This window comes from Carassius gibelio, chromosome B17 (genome assembly GCF_023724105.1).
Source record: "Carassius gibelio isolate Cgi1373 ecotype wild population from Czech Republic chromosome B17, carGib1.2-hapl.c, whole genome shotgun sequence".
Taxonomy (NCBI): Eukaryota; Metazoa; Chordata; class Actinopteri; order Cypriniformes; family Cyprinidae; genus Carassius; species Carassius gibelio.
In genome coordinates, this window is record NC_068412.1 from 21,721,554 (window position 1) to 21,737,429 (window position 15,876).

The 15,876-nt window shown below is 37.7% G+C and overlaps 1 protein-coding gene across 1 annotated transcript in view; it reads left to right on the plus strand.

Moving 5' to 3' along the window:
* The window catches only part of adck1 (aarF domain containing kinase 1), a 98,563-nt gene that overhangs the window by 53,103 nt on the left and 29,584 nt on the right, over positions 1-15,876 (plus strand). The window contains exons 6-7 of the mRNA XM_052581084.1: positions 515-673; positions 5,569-5,685. Coding sequence (XP_052437044.1) covers positions 515-673; positions 5,569-5,685 — 276 coding nt within the window. The remainder of the gene's footprint in view (positions 1-514; positions 674-5,568; positions 5,686-15,876) is intronic.

A 15,876-nucleotide genomic window follows, 5' to 3' on the forward strand; every position in this document is an offset into this window, starting at 1 on the left:
CTAATTCACACGCTCTGTCATTGTCACACACCCATGTTTAGCTCGATCTGTCTAGGGGCCTGTTCACCTCCCATTAGTGTTTAAAAAATCGAGTCCATCATTCAACCAACAGTTTTATTAATTCATTTTATTGCAAATAGCTATTTGTCCATGCACCTACAATTTCATTTGTATCACATATAATTACTTCATTACAGCCAGGTCTTATTCAGAGTCTGGGCTTCAGTAATAAAGGTTTGCATTTGCCTTTCCAGAGACTTCTTTTTTTTTCCTATCAGAGTCTTCATCACTATTTTGTGGTTTATTTTGCAACTGACTTGATTAATTGTACTTTATCTTTTGCATGAATGTTATATGAAATAGTGTCATCTGGCCAGAAGAATAAAATAAAATATGTAAATAATATAAAATAAATTGCATAAATAAAAATAAATCAATCCATGACATTAAAAAATGGATCAGATCCTGAAAAGGGTAAGTCAGTGAGCATAACTGAATGTGTGTCTGTTTTCAGTTTCTTCTTCAGGTTGTCCACTGGTTGTTTCCTGACTTTGCCTTCATGTGGCTGGTGGAAGAAGCCAAAAAGAACATGCCTCTAGAGCTGGACTTCCTCAATGAGGGACGAAATGCTGAGAAAATAGCAGAAATGCTCAAGCAATTCACGTTTTTGAAGGTTTGTGACAGCGTTATTCTGTGTGGCATAAATATTTTTTTTTCCCATTGACAGTCTATCGGTGTACAGCAACAATTGGCCTTTTTAAATTCGAAGATCTTAAATGGCTTAAGTGTCTTAAATGGCCTTAGGTTTTAAAATAAATTGCGAGTACTTGCCAGACAGGTTTATAAATGGCAAAATTACTTTCTTGAAGTGACCAATGATTTTTACTTTGTCAACAGCCTTCAGGAAACAATTCAGTTTCTTACTTTCATTTGGAATGAGTGACTACTCTAAGAGTAGTGTGCCCTTCAAAGCTGCAGGAAGGCAATGAAAAATGAGTAAAAGCTTATATTTCAACAGAGGACTTTTTTGGCATTTCAACATCTTATTCTGAGAACTTTGTCAACTTTCAAGTGAAGCAAGTCACATTACAAGTTCCACTTAAACACTGTACTAACTTCAATTTGTACTTTTTCACACTGTTTCGGCTAGCCGTCATGAATCACACTACCCTCACATTTCTCCCCTGCAAGAAGACTTTGCAAGGTAAATAATCTGTCATAACAATTGCCAAATGCTTCCAGGCAAGTCCCCCTTTTCATTTTTAATGAATAACAAAGAGACCTGGTTGGTCCTGCAGGGTAATGAGAATTGCCTGGGTTTACACCCGCAGATTTGTGCCTCTAATGCACACTATTAGCTCTGTCAAAATGTTTGACAGCGGAGCACAAGCCGCCATGTCAGGAATAAATCCCCAGCTCTCTGCATCAGCCTCTCGCCCTGTAAAACAAGCGTGATTATACAGCAGTGGCGGTGCAGTGGAGTCGCAGGCAGTTCAGAGTGTTTTGCTGTTCCACAAGGCAGACACTGAACTGAAAAATGGCTCTGTTTATGTGGCGGTAACGGCGGAATTTTTTATCATTGACGTTCGTTTGATAAATAGAGCGGAGAGGAACTATACTGAAAGTGTGTCGCCGGAGGTGGTGGCAAAAGCCAGACCTTGGTATCAGGTGGAAGAAAATTATCAAGAAAAAAAAAAACGTAAATCTTCCTCATTATCTAGAGAAAGTTTTTAATTAGTAGCGAGTTGGTAGAGCGATGCACCAGATAAGCAGTGATGTTCAGGAACAGGAAACTTTCGTATGGAAAAGGAAGGTCATCTAAACCATCAAGAAAGCCTGCTGCTTTGAGCTTTATGTGCAGATTATAGCTAATTCTGAGCATCTGGCATTATCCGTCACAGAGAATCGTATTTTCTCTATGTCATTGTCTGGAAGTACAGATAGTGATTCCAGGGAACAAATTGGCAATTTTTGTAATGCTAATAATGCTTGTTCGCTCACAGTAGGGTCTATAACTGTTTTGCAGTGTTTAGATAATTACTGCTGTTTAATAAGTCAATTATAACTACTTCTCGCACTCATACTCCGATTTAGACATTTGAGCAAACTTATAAATCTTTGGTGCGTAATATGTGGCACTGGACCACAAAAACAGTCTTGGATTGGACAATATTTAGCCGAGATACAACTATTTAAAAATCAGAGGGTGGAAAACAAACAAACAAACAACGAAATACTTAGAAAATCGAAAATGGGTTAAAGCAGTCGTTTTGACAGAAAATAATGAACACAAGATGAGGCTAGTTTTGATTAGCAGTTCGGCTGGTTTTGTTTCGCAGACCCGGCAACCAGTGAAAGGTGAAAGAGGACCATGCCTTGGACTTTACTTGTTGGTTTCGTTATGTGGCACTGGCAGTCCATATTATTGTTATGTTTGCTGGCTTGGTTCCCACCCCCTTGTTTCTGTGTGTGTGTGTGTGTATATATATATATGTGTGTGTGTGTGTATATATATATATATTAGGGCCGGGACTTTAACGCGTTAATTGAGATTAATTAATTACACAAAAAATAACGCGTTAACTAAGATTAATTAATTACAGGAAAAAAAATTCCCGCGTTTTTAATAACTTATTTTTCCACCGCGGAACGTTTCTCACTGGATGAGTTTCGGCGGACCAACTATACTGGAGCACCAACTAGCGTTCGCATATCACCGATTCACATCGAGCCTCAGGTATCACCTCAACGCAAAACATATAGCAGCTAGCGTGGACTTTACACTTTATGTTGAACTATGTATTATTTTGTTGGTGCAGCAGTTTATGTTGAACTCTTTATTGTTTTGGCCAAGGTTATTGAGAGTTGGACTTAGTATGTTATGGCCTCTTAAGCAACAGAGAGATGTTTTCTAATAGTCAGTGTTTCCAATGTTCTGAATGTAATCGACAGTATTGTGTTTTACTTAAAAAAACACTTTACAGAAGGTTCCAGCACCTATAAGCTTCCTGAATTTCTGAAATGTACTATTTCTAAATTGTTTCTAAATATGCTATTGCTACACTTCATGGCAAAAATTGTACTGGTCTGGCTAGACTTGGATGAACAAAAGTAAACAGTATTTTGTTGCTTAAGCTTATGTATTCAGTCATTATTCAATGGTATACTATAAATCCATGTGAAAAAAATTACTTCTCACTGTTCTCAGGTCAAATATTTATATGCGATTAAAATGCGATTAATTTCGATTAATTAATTACAAAGCCTCTAATTAATTAGATTAATTTTTTTAATCGAGTCCCGGCCCTAATATATATATATATATATATATATATATATATATATATATATATATATTCCTTAAACCATCTTGACAACCCAGAGTTTGAAAACATGTGCCCTAGGAACAGCCATGCTTAAAAAAATAATCTGCTCCTTATCAACCACACTGCAACACTCTAAAACCATTTAGAACCCTCTAAAAACTGTATAGCAACCCTGTAACTGTTCATAACACCCAAGGAAACACATAGCATAAAACCACTCAACTCCCTAGCAGCCACATAGCAACGCTCTAAAAACCACTCTGAACTAATCAAATGCTAATACAATACAACGACAACTACTTTGAAATGTTCTGAATATAATGTTTTTTTCTTGCCTGGTTCATAGAAGTTACAACATATTGAATGTCTGAACTTGGGAATGGCATTGGGACATTTTCCTAATATTGTTTTGAAAATATCATGCAATATATGCAAGGTAATTTTCCATTGATTATCATAATATGATTCATTTGAAGCAGTTTAAAGATTCAGTCTTCCTAAACCCTTCCTTTCCATGAGCCTATTCCGCTCCGATTAGTCAGTTGGCCAAGTCTGTTGTGATTGGTCTAATACATACAGCACTGTCAGAAATGATACACCCATTGCCATAGTTCCATATTCTTAACACTCGATAGAAAATGTAACATCTATTATCTATCATACTTACAGGTTGTGATATGCCGCGTTTCCACCGAAATTACCCGGAACATTTGTACCAGGAACTTTTTTCCCCCCAGACCTGTTGCTTTCCGCGTTTCCACCGTGGTGTAAAGTACCGGGAAGATTAGGCAAATAGACTGGTGACGTAGGTCTGCTCGCGTTTCTCAATACAAAGTACCGCTGATTTGAAAAAAAAATTTAAAAAAATTACGCTGATTTTGGACGTGCATCATCGGTAGTTAGTTCAGACTTTGTGCATTAGACTGGGGAGTGTGATGTCAGCGACGACGCGAATCCTGTAATTTTCCTCTCTGTATATTTACAATAAAATGAAATAGGATATCAAATACCACTGCCTCCTTTGGTTTTCATTTAAGCATAATAACAGCTGCAGAAATGTACTTAGTTCAGGGATAAGTGTTTATGCAGCCATTACAATGAAACGAAATATTATATAAATTTGCCTTTTTTTATTTTCATTCTAACATATAGATAAATTGAATGCAGACCAAAGAAAACCTGTTAGATTTACCCCGCAGCTGAATTATATTTTTATGTTTAACCGCAAAAGAGACATCCGAGCCAGCGGCACATATCAGAAGGTCTAGCCGAAGTGAGGCTGCTCTCTGCGGATGCATGAGGACTGAGCTCCCGCTGATCGAGTGGAGCTCACCGTCTACGAGATCGGCGAAACACATTTTTTAATAGGCGCTGTCTTTATAAATAAACCACAGATTTGACTTTTAAACAACTATATTCTCGCCTGAAATACTTTTAAAATTACATTTCATGACACAATAACAGTAATATTTTGAAAATGTTGATCCGAATAAATGGTGGTTAAACTCAACCAATGCTGCGTGAACTCAACCAATCAGCATGTTTAGCGCCAAAGTCCCGCCCTCGAAAGTTCCTGAACTTTGAAAAACTACCACCTCGCCAGCAGGGACTTTCTGAGGGGCATTTTTTTACCCGGAACTTTATTTAGTTCCTGGTTCCTGGTGTGGAAACACACCAAGTACCAGGCCAAAGTCCCTAGTTCCTGGGTAAAGTTCCTGCGGTGGAAACGCGGCTATACAGTGGAGCTAGCTGGTCCAAATAAACTTGGTACTGAGCCACCTTTCAGGAGCATGAATCCTGCGATATTAGAGAAGCAGTTGTCAGTAAATGATGGGAACTCAGAAGACAGCGTCTTCTTGACATAAAAAAGCTACAGTGTTTGGGGGCAGGGGCAAGTTGTTTTATGCCGACCATTGTAAACCATAGGTGAGTATTATGCAGATATGTTACCCTGTGACACGTAGAGCTATGGAAATTATTTACATTATCTTGAGGACCCCCTCGAAAATGAGATGTTTTCATCTCAAGGGGTTATCCTCCAATAAAATTAAATTCACACACAACTACACTTCATGAAAGTAAATATTCCAAATGGCATGATAGGGGCACTTTAAAATGATGCATATCTAATTTGGCTAGAACAACGGAAATAAGGCGTGGCACAGCTTACCCCACTTCTGTAAAAACTGACTTGCTGCAAGTGTATAACTGAGAATCTATTCTTTGTTTTGTTTTCTGCCAGATCCCGAAGATTCACTGGGATCTTTCCACCAAGCGTATTCTAACCATGGACTTTGCGGAGGGCGGTCAGGTCAATGACCGAGAGTACATGAGGAAGCACGGCATCAATGTCAACGAGGTAAGAGAGACGCCCTTATCTCTGGGTAACTCTAAAACAGAGCACCACTTCCTCAGAAACACTCAGAACAGCAGCCCAACAAACGGCACTTGTTACAATTCCGCCACTCAAGATCGCTTAATCAGTCATTTCACCGTGCCGATGTTAATTTGAGCATGGAAAAGTGCTCGGGAATGCTAATGAAGCAGTCACGTTCCCTGCTACGTTTGATCCCATGTGTTCTGGAAGCTTTGAAGACGTTTCTCTTTTGCCCTGTTCCGTGAGGCTCTGACACCGCTGAATTGGAGGCTGCTTGGTTTGATGAATTATGCCTCTAAAATTTCATTTCATTTTTCTAGCCCTTAGCAGATGAGCACTAAATTAAATCAGGCTCTTTTTCATATTTATATCACAGACTGTTTTTCTGTCGTGGCTGCAATTTATTCTACTCCGCCGCTTTTGTCAGCACAAGGACTCGCCGCGAGAGCGAGCGCCTTTTTAATTTTGCGCTTTCGTTAAGGTGACTCTGGTCTCAGGGTGAATGCAGTTGCACACAGAGGCTTCGGTCAGAATGGAGGCCCTACTGAGTGAGCTAATCTGTAGTTATGCAGGGCCAGGGGAAGACAGAGAGACGAATAAACTTTTGTGAGGACTAGGCGATAGCGGAGAAGCAAATTCTAATGGACTATTGATAGATTAAACCAGCGTCTGTTCACGTGGGGATATTTTACAACACTATTGCCAATGCATTATCATTTTCTTGTTAGAGTTATCACTTTGTCAGCTAGCTGGAAATAGTTTTAAAAAAATGATAAATGCATAAAAAGAGAATTATGTGAACTTCATTCCTCCTAACATGCAAATCACAAATTTTGCAATGCTTTCATCATTGCAATGCTCATGGGTGGGTGGTTTGACCAAAATCTTATATAACATTTTCCAAATGTTTATAACACAGTCTCTTATACAATTGACAAATTTGGGCTGGAAATTCAGTCAAAAAAGAAAGAAAGTCTGTTTTGGGTAGTCTAGTGCATATTTAAAATATTTCATCCATTGATTATTTCATAAGTTCATAAATATTCTTAGGAGCTTTGTTTACATTTGTTGAACACAATTATCAAGCTAACTGCCAAAAAAAAAACACCTATTGAGCTGTTATGTAATATATATATATATATATATATATATATATATATATATATATATATATATACATATATATATATATATATATACACATATACATACACACACACACACACACACACACTGTTGTATATTGTAATCTTTTGGGGACCGTTCAAAACCTTTGTCTTTCTCGTATTTGGGGACCGTTCAAAACCTATGTCTTTCTCGTATTAAAAAATATCAATTTTTGTCCATATAATGTCTGAACCCCAACATGTTCCAAATTTACACACTTAAAATTTACACAGTTACAATACACAGCTCTAATCTCTTCAAAACACTTTCAATAAACATGGATGCTCCATCTTGTTCACTGAAATATCTCATCTTGTTGTTCACTATTTCAGTTATTTCACTAGCAGCTTCCTTCATCATATTCCCAGATTTGATGCATCGCTCATCCATGGAAGAGAGGGAAATATGGAAAGTGGGCAGCGTGATAGATGATGAGATGGTTAGAAACTCAAAAAGCGGAGAAAGACTACGGCCACTGAAAGCCGTGCAAGCGCACCGGCTTTTGTTAAATGACTAAATGGGATCATTTTAGCACCTGCTTTGTTTGTGTCACTCTGTCATTATATTTCCTCCGACCTGTTTTGTCTGTCTGAATTAATATACACATTTGCTGCCAGTTTGTTTTGCAAAGCTCGCTGAGGCTTTAAACGGCAACCTTTCCTTATCGTTGTACACCCAGGCATCAGTGAGCCTGACAGACGGGTAAACACGGCCTGAAACCGGTCTCATAAGCCACCGAGCCGTGCTTAAAGGGCACGCACACCTTTGAAAGATGGAGGAGGGAACGGTCGGCGGGTGGATGGCACATCAAGCGTTTATCACACCCCCTCTCACTCGCACTTGCACGTACACACGAGTGCCATAACATTTATTTTCCTTTACGCGGTGTCACACAACCACTGCTTGGATTTATTATTTTTTTTCTACCAAGCTGTTTTTCTTTTTCTTTGGAGATAGCGGACTGGGTTATGGGCGGCACTGATTAACTGATGTTCCCGGTACAGTGTGGCAAATGAAGATGTGTTTTAAAAGAAAATGCCGTACAAATTTTATGCAGAGCTTGAAAATGCAATCAAAGGGCTCGGTTCATCAGACTCATTTGGAGTGGAGCAATTTAGCGAAACGCTTCCGCTTATATTTTCCCTCTCTCGTTTTAATGTGGCGTTGTGCATGCGTGCGTGTGCGCGTCTGCATCTGAGCGCTTTTAAGAGGGTTTTAGAGGTTCGGGGGAATGAAAGTGATCGTGGTATTAGCAAGCGTGCCACGTGGCCGCTCAATGGGGCTTTGCTAAAGAGACGTTCTCCATTGGAACAGGTTGAAAAGGCAGTACAGCCCGCTTGCTTAAAAAGACACTTTATTTTGAAATTGCAGAGCTGTGGGGGGTTAGCAGAGCCGGTGGGAAACAGAGCTGGAGGCAGCATGAGGAAATGAGTCTGCTCTCTGGAAGGGCATCTTGAGCAGCGGGACCTGAAGTGAAGAGCATATTTTTGGTGCCTTAAACCGCACCCACAGTTAAGGTTTTGCGTGAAAAGCTTTACTTTATATTCAGAGAAATGAATCAGAAATGCATTTGAATGAAATATTTATGTATATACAGTAGAGAAGACAGTTAAGCCACCCTTACATTATATGGATATTTTCCTTATATTCCAAAATATCAAACTATGTAGCATTTATTACAAATAAACATTACACACATATTTTTTTAAAAGAAATACATTTTAGAAAAAAAATTTTTTTTTATGTTTTTAGTGAAATGTTAGTGGAACCATACTGAATACTGTAGTTCTGTGTATTATTACAGTTAAAATGTAATTATAAAATTCATATATTTGTATCTTCTTATTAATGTTTCCATAATTTATTTTATTAGTTATAATATTATATTATACACAAATGTACACACACACACATTGTCATTGTATTTCAGCTTTAACTGATGGATGCTGTACTTCCATTATCTGTCAGTTTGCATGTGTTTATCAATGAATCCATTCGAATAATAAACTGGGCACATGCTAATTTTATAAACTCTATTAAATTTCAGTTTGTTGTTTGGAAATCCTGGCAAATAGGGAAAGACCCTTTGGGAAATAAGCTGTGTGAAATTCCAATCAGTGTTAGATTTCATACTGTCATTGGATTTTTTTGGCTCCCAAAACATATGTTGACAAATGTTAGAATGAGAAATTGGGGTGCTGAGCAGGGTTGTGTGTTCACATAGAGGACATCAGATGAACATTTTGTGTATAGATGGCTTCGATTGTATATTGGAGGGGGTGGAAAGATGGTGGTGTTTTTTTTTTTCTATAATGTAATTTCTTTTTGCTGAAAAAAGCACAGCTTAAAGAAACCTAGTAAAGTGCAAAATAACGTGGCTTTAAGTAATTTCATCCATCAAGGTAAATTAGTCCTGTAGCTTCTTTAACTGACCTAAAAGAGGTCAAGATCAGTCAGCTCACCTCCCTAGACACCCTCACTTCCCCTCAAGCTGTCAGTCATGGTGTAAATGCCCCATCACTCGGTTTTATCCTTTTTTGCTCTGTTTCTCTCTTGCGCAGAGGTCACAGGTTCATAATATCAGACAGAAGCTAAGTTTTGACACTCTTTTCAAGTGACAGCAGCAGAGTTTGAGTACCTGGCAGCTGACACGCATAATATATGCCGGGTCTGATCTTTAAAATCTTTATATTCTCAGAGGTTGAGAGTACATTATAGAATCGCCGCATGCAGAATGTTCCTCACAGATGCGACAAGAATAAGCGGTAATGATTAAAGTCAATGCTATATTAGCAGCATCACAGATGTTCCTGCCCTCCATAACCTCCACCGCTCCTCCTGCAGTACTCATTAGCCGCCGATCTGCCTTTACAACGCTCACAAAAGTAAATAAAGCAAACAGTGTAGCCAAGCGCTTTATCTGGGCCGAATGCTGGCTCTGGCATTAGCCAATGATGATGAGAGTTATTAGACAGCTGATGAGATAGATACAGAACAAAATAAATGATGGAGTCTACCCCTGAAAATGGATAGAATTATTAACTGGCTCAGGCATCTGCGAGCCTCTGTGTGGGAGCTGGCGTGTAAGTAATCAAAAGATTGATGATGGCTGGAATGGACTTTTCTCTCTGTGTTCTGCAAACGTGCATGGAATGACGGGATGTTTTATTTTATTTTATTTTATTTTTACAATCCAGATGCAGCAAAAATTCTAATTGTAAGAAATGTTATTTGTATTGTGCATTAAGACATGGTTGTGGCTGTATTTGTAAATAAAAACCTATTAGCAGGTAGCTAAGAGGGTGTAAACTAGTAACCAGTGTGTTTGTAGTGCGTCTGTGAGTGTGGCAAGTCAAATCCCATCTGGCCGATCCTCGTGGGTCAGGCAATGCGAGGAATTATCTCTATTAGCAGTGATTCCTACATCACAGAGAATTGAATGCTCTTTAAATAGCCACATGAGCCTTCTACTCCATGAGGTCTCAGGGAGGTCCTGGATCTGTTATAGCATCCATGCTGCTCTGAGAGAGACTGAGTCTGGAGGGTGAATCAACCCTGATGCTGTTTTTGCCTCAAAACATTTGTAGTGTTCGTATTTCTCTTTACCCACTTATTTTCTGCCTCTTTTTTTTTCTCTCTCTCAGAATATAGTATATGTATAGTAATATACTATATTCTGTGGCCTAACGGTTAGAGAGCCTGACTAGTTACCAGAAGGTTGCCGGTTCGAGTCTTGGTGCTGGCAGGATTTGAAGGCGCAGGGAGTTAATGAACAGCGCTCTCTTCCACCCTTAATACCCATGGCTGAAGTGCCCTTGAGCAAGGCACTGAACTCCCAGTTGCTCACCGGGCGCTGGATATATAGCTGCCCACTGCTCCGGGTGTGTGTTCATTCAGTGAGTGTGCACTTGGATGGGTTAAATGCAGAGCACCAATTCCGAGTATGGGTTACCATACTTGGCAAATGTCACAACTTTAATTTCATTCATTAATGATTTCTATTTTATTTTAATTTTGGCATTCGTTTTTAAAATGGATTGAAACATGACAGGAAATGCTGAGAAGAGGGGACAGGATGGAGTAATCACATGAGAGAGACTGAAATCTGTGTTGCTTACATGTGTTGTGTTGGCTTTGAGCTTTTTTGTCATTTATAAGTGCATTTTGAGTAAAGATTATGTACAATGTATATACACTCACGTCGAAAAGTTTGACATTTGGAAATTTTCATTTGTGGGTGAACTATCCCTTAACTACTATCCACTTGTTTACCAACAGCCTCACGAAAAAAGACTGTGAAGTTTTTAAAAGTTTTTTGTGCAATCAAGCTGAATTTATTTGATCAAAAACACACAAAAAACTGTAATATTGTGAAATATTATTACAATTTAAAATACAGTTTCAGAATATAATTGATTCCGGTGACGATAAAGCCAAATTTTTTGCAGCCTTTACTAGTCTTCAGATGTCCTTTAGAAATCATTATTTGACAAATTTTTATTTTTGACAAATCATACATGTCCAAACTAGTGTGCAGTGATGCATAAAAATTGGTCTTAAAAAAAATAATACATTTGTGGTGGTGTAAACTGTGATAAGTTCTAAGTTAGTAAAAACTTGGCAAAAACAAACTTTGCTAAGAGGTGTGTTTTGCGGAATCATATAAACTACATTCACACAAGTGCGCTTTTCTTTATGATCTGACTGAGCCTGGCAGTGTGTGCGCATGTGTTGGTATTATTTATGTGATTATTATGAAGTATGTAATGAGGAGGTGAAGACGCACAGCTGTCACACAGAGCAGAGCCAGCGCTGGAGTGAAGCCGCTTGTCAAGTGTTGCTCCTTCATTTCCAGCGCCTATTAAAATCCTCAAACTCGATTATATTCCTCGGAAGTTGAGTCCCCTTTGAGAGACGCTGTTGTGAGGCACGCTAAAATGATTCGGTTTGTCTCAAAGAGTCATTACCGCAATAATAAGTTGCGAAAGACTGTAATCTTCTGAATCAAACCAAATCTTTGACTGTTTGGAACCACTTCATGTTTGTTTTTTGTCTCCTCAGAAGTGTTTTAGGCTTACTGTTGGATCAGTTTGTGCTACATTGCCCTTGTTTTTGTGCTCGGTCAAGTGATGCAGTGGGTTTTATAAAGATGTGTTTGGACATACATGTGGTTAGCCTGGTAATACCAAATTCTGCCAATTCCCGTAAGCCAATCCCATAACGTTTGGTTATGATGTGTGTTATGGGCCGGCTCAGCTGCCTCATACTTCTGCAGTAAACATAGCTATGCTGTGAAAACAAAACCATCAAACGAGTTTCGCTGCCTCCTTAATCTGATCCTCCATGAGAGCAACCAAGTGGGACACAGTCACAATTATCACCTTGCGATAATTGACATTATCAAAGTCAATGTGATTGAATACATTGCTTAATGCAATAAAAATACATTGTAAAAAAATATGAGGGTGAGGGTAAATTTTCATTTGTGGGTGAACTATCCCTTAACAACTATCCACTTGTTTACCAACAGCCTCACGAAAGGAGCCTGTGAAGTTTCTCCGCCATATTTCAGTGCGCGCTTGACGTCGTCCAATCAAACACAATAACTGTGACACTGACGTGTGACAGTGAAGAATGGTTCTCCAGCGGTCGTCTCCTGCTGCAACACACTTGAGCTCTCTCTTCACTGTCGCCCCTGTCCAACCCACCAGATAACAAATAGAAAAGACGTAATTAATTACCATAATTGAACGACGGCATCCCTTTGAGATCAACTGTTTGCGGTGCTGGTGACTCTTTCTCCCACTGGTCACTGATTAATGGGATGGAGGACTGTAAATGGCCTCTCAGTAATGCTCTGTGTTGTTATGCATTAGCGGCTTGTAATGGAGGACTTTTTTTTCCAGCTCCGCCGCACTCTGCCTGTCAGACCGCTCGTCCTCTTTAAGGTGACTGTGAGTCGTGTTTCTACATGCCGACAGTGCTCGGCGCTGACAGTACAAAAAGCCTGCGCTGGCTTATCCTCCCGCTGAAAGGGACTTGTGGATAATGATACAGTGTATAATTGATATTATGAACGCATGCTTTTTTTCCTTTTTTTCCCCTCCCTTTGCAGAAGACAGTGTCAAGGTGCCGGAATGAGCCGTTCTCTGGCTCAGTTTATGTGTGCGTCGCGGTTGTCAGTATTTAGGTCAAACAGAGGCGTCCTAACAGGAAATCCCGACTGACAAGCGCAGCGGAGGTGAGATATTAAAGAAGACAGCTTGTCTTAGAGTGGATGACATGCTTGCAGATTGAAACAAACACTCCTTTCAGTACCTGACGCTCAGCCCGGGCCTTTAACTGAGCCCTGGAACTACACTCAACCATCGTAGTCGCACATAACGCTCAATCAGACCGGACCAGACGTCATAAATGTGTAGAGGACTACAAATGTAAGGCATTTATTATGGCCATGTTGAGGCATTATTATTAGATTTTTTTGGTTGTTGTTGCCTTTTTTGTACCAGTAAGCAACTACCTAGCAACCTCTCACAATACCTTCTTCAGAAAATATGAAATTTTAGCTACAAAAAGAAAGTGTTGAAATATAATTGTTTTTAAAGGGGCCATTTGAAATGAAAAATAAAAATAAAAACACGTGACTAATAATGGTTTTTATTTCAGTTTTAGTTATTTAATAGGGAAATGCTGCCTTGGCAACTAGAAATAAAAAATTTAATTAAATATTAAAAAAAACAAGTATATTATATACATGTATTTTATTTAAAATAAAGAAAAAGTTTTGTTTAATGGTTTCAATTTGTTTCCATTTTAGTTTTGTTTGTTTCATAGTGTGTATTATAGTGACATGATGCCTGTAAATCCATGAATCCACTTGAAGCTTTTAAAACAATAGTTTTAGTTTGTTGTTCAGACAAATTAGTATAGAATTAGAATCGCCTATGTATTCATACCATGAAAATAATTATTGCTTATTTTAAGTTTTATAAAATAAGTTTTATCTGTATAATAAAAAAATATATAAATGTATTTTATTATTTTTAGCTATTTAATAAATAGTTGAAAGTATTCTGTTGCAAATCTCAAAATTAATATCCATTTTGTTTTATTTTTTTATTTTTTTGTGTAATTATGATTACTTACATGTTTTAATAAACAGAATAATTATTGACTGTATCAGCCAAAAGTTTTGTTTAATGGTTTCAATTTGTTTCCATTTTAGTTTTGTTTGTTTCATAGTGTGTATTATAGTGACATGATGCCTGTAAATCCATGAATCCACTTGAAGCTTTTAAAACAATAGTTTTAGTTTGTTGTTCAGACAAATTAGTATAGAATTAGAATCGCCTATGTATTCATACCATGAAAATAATTATTGCTTATTTTAAGTTTTATAAAATAAGTTTTATCTGTATAATAAAAAAATATATAAATGTATTTTATTATTTTTAGCTATTTAATAAATAGTTGAAAGTATTCTGTTGCAAATCTCAAAATTAATATCCATTTTGTTTTATTTTTTTATTTTTTTGTGTAATTATGATTACTTACATGTTTTAATAAACAGAATAATTATTGACTGTATCAGCCAACATATTAATATTTATTGCATCCCTAGATGCATGTTATATCTGAGCATTGTTTTCTATCCCAACTCCTTATTAAATTCTCAAAGCTTCTGTTCTCATCATCTTGTGGTGACTGGAGGTTGAAGAATACATAAATTCTAGAAAGGCCAGTTAGAGCTGCCGGTATTAAAAGCTTTTGTCATAGACATTTGTGTATGTTGTGTTGCAGGGTTGTGAAAGAGAGAGAATGATTATACCAGAAGCCCAGACCTTCTTATCTCCCTCACAGATCTGCCAATTCAGCCGCACATGTGCCAGCCACGGAGAGCGGCTCATTAGATTTAGTGCTGCACTCCGTTAAAAGCCTTTCTCTTTGTTTTGCCCTGTATTGATCAGCACAGGGCCAAGATTACAACAGGAAGGTTTAAATAAATCAGCTTTTTTAGAGTTAAATCCAATGACATTCGCTTTATATTGTCTCCATAAATAAGCAGATGTAATCAGCTCAGATGCCCAGGATGGAGAATGTGAGTGATAAGGATGTGTTTGGGGTTTTTGGTTGTACTTGGGACAAGGGTGAATAGTTGGTTGGTCATCCAGAAGTCATTTGGGGTTAGTCATTCCAGTTTTTAATACCCTATGCATTTTAGACCAACTATGATCTGAGCTTCATGTCATTATGGTTTCCTCCTCCTGTTTCGTGTGTCAGCTTGAAATCAAAATTGACACCGTCGTTTATTGTCTTAATGCCTCTTCCAGGTCTAATTTTGCATGAAAAAGTAAAATATTTGCATGTAATTCTGCCTAGGAGAATACTTTATAATACCAAGATTATTGATTAACTCAAACTAAAAATAAATTAAAAGTGATAAAATGTTTACACACACACACGCATACTAAACAAGCAACAAAATTTAATTGGAAGTTAAAAATTAGAAAATAAAAACTGATTCAAAGTAATATTCAAATGATAAAAACTATAATAGTCCTGAAGGATTTAATGAAATCATTCTCTATATTTGTACTCATCTATCTGGTTTCATTCAGAAATGTGAAAGATATAAAAAGGGGTTTTCATATCAATGCCGCAGTTCTTAAAAGAACCAATGGTTAAAAGAACCATTTTTTAAGAACTATCCGAAGAACCTTTTTCCATTTTAAAGAATCTTTTGTGCAATGGAAAGGTTCCACAGATGTAGAAATCTAATCATAGAAACATCCTGCCAATAAGAAACCTTTATTTTTAAGAGTGTCAGACAAAAAACAGCTTTCACTGTGTGAAATGTCTGTAACACTTCTTTTTTTCCAGACACTTAAAGAGAGAAAGTCTTTCAGATGTTTTTCTATCCCTCTCATCGTTCTGCACTGCCACAATGGCATGATATTCATTCGGCCGGCAGAAGAAGTCCATATGGAGCGTTTTTATTCGGTGTCA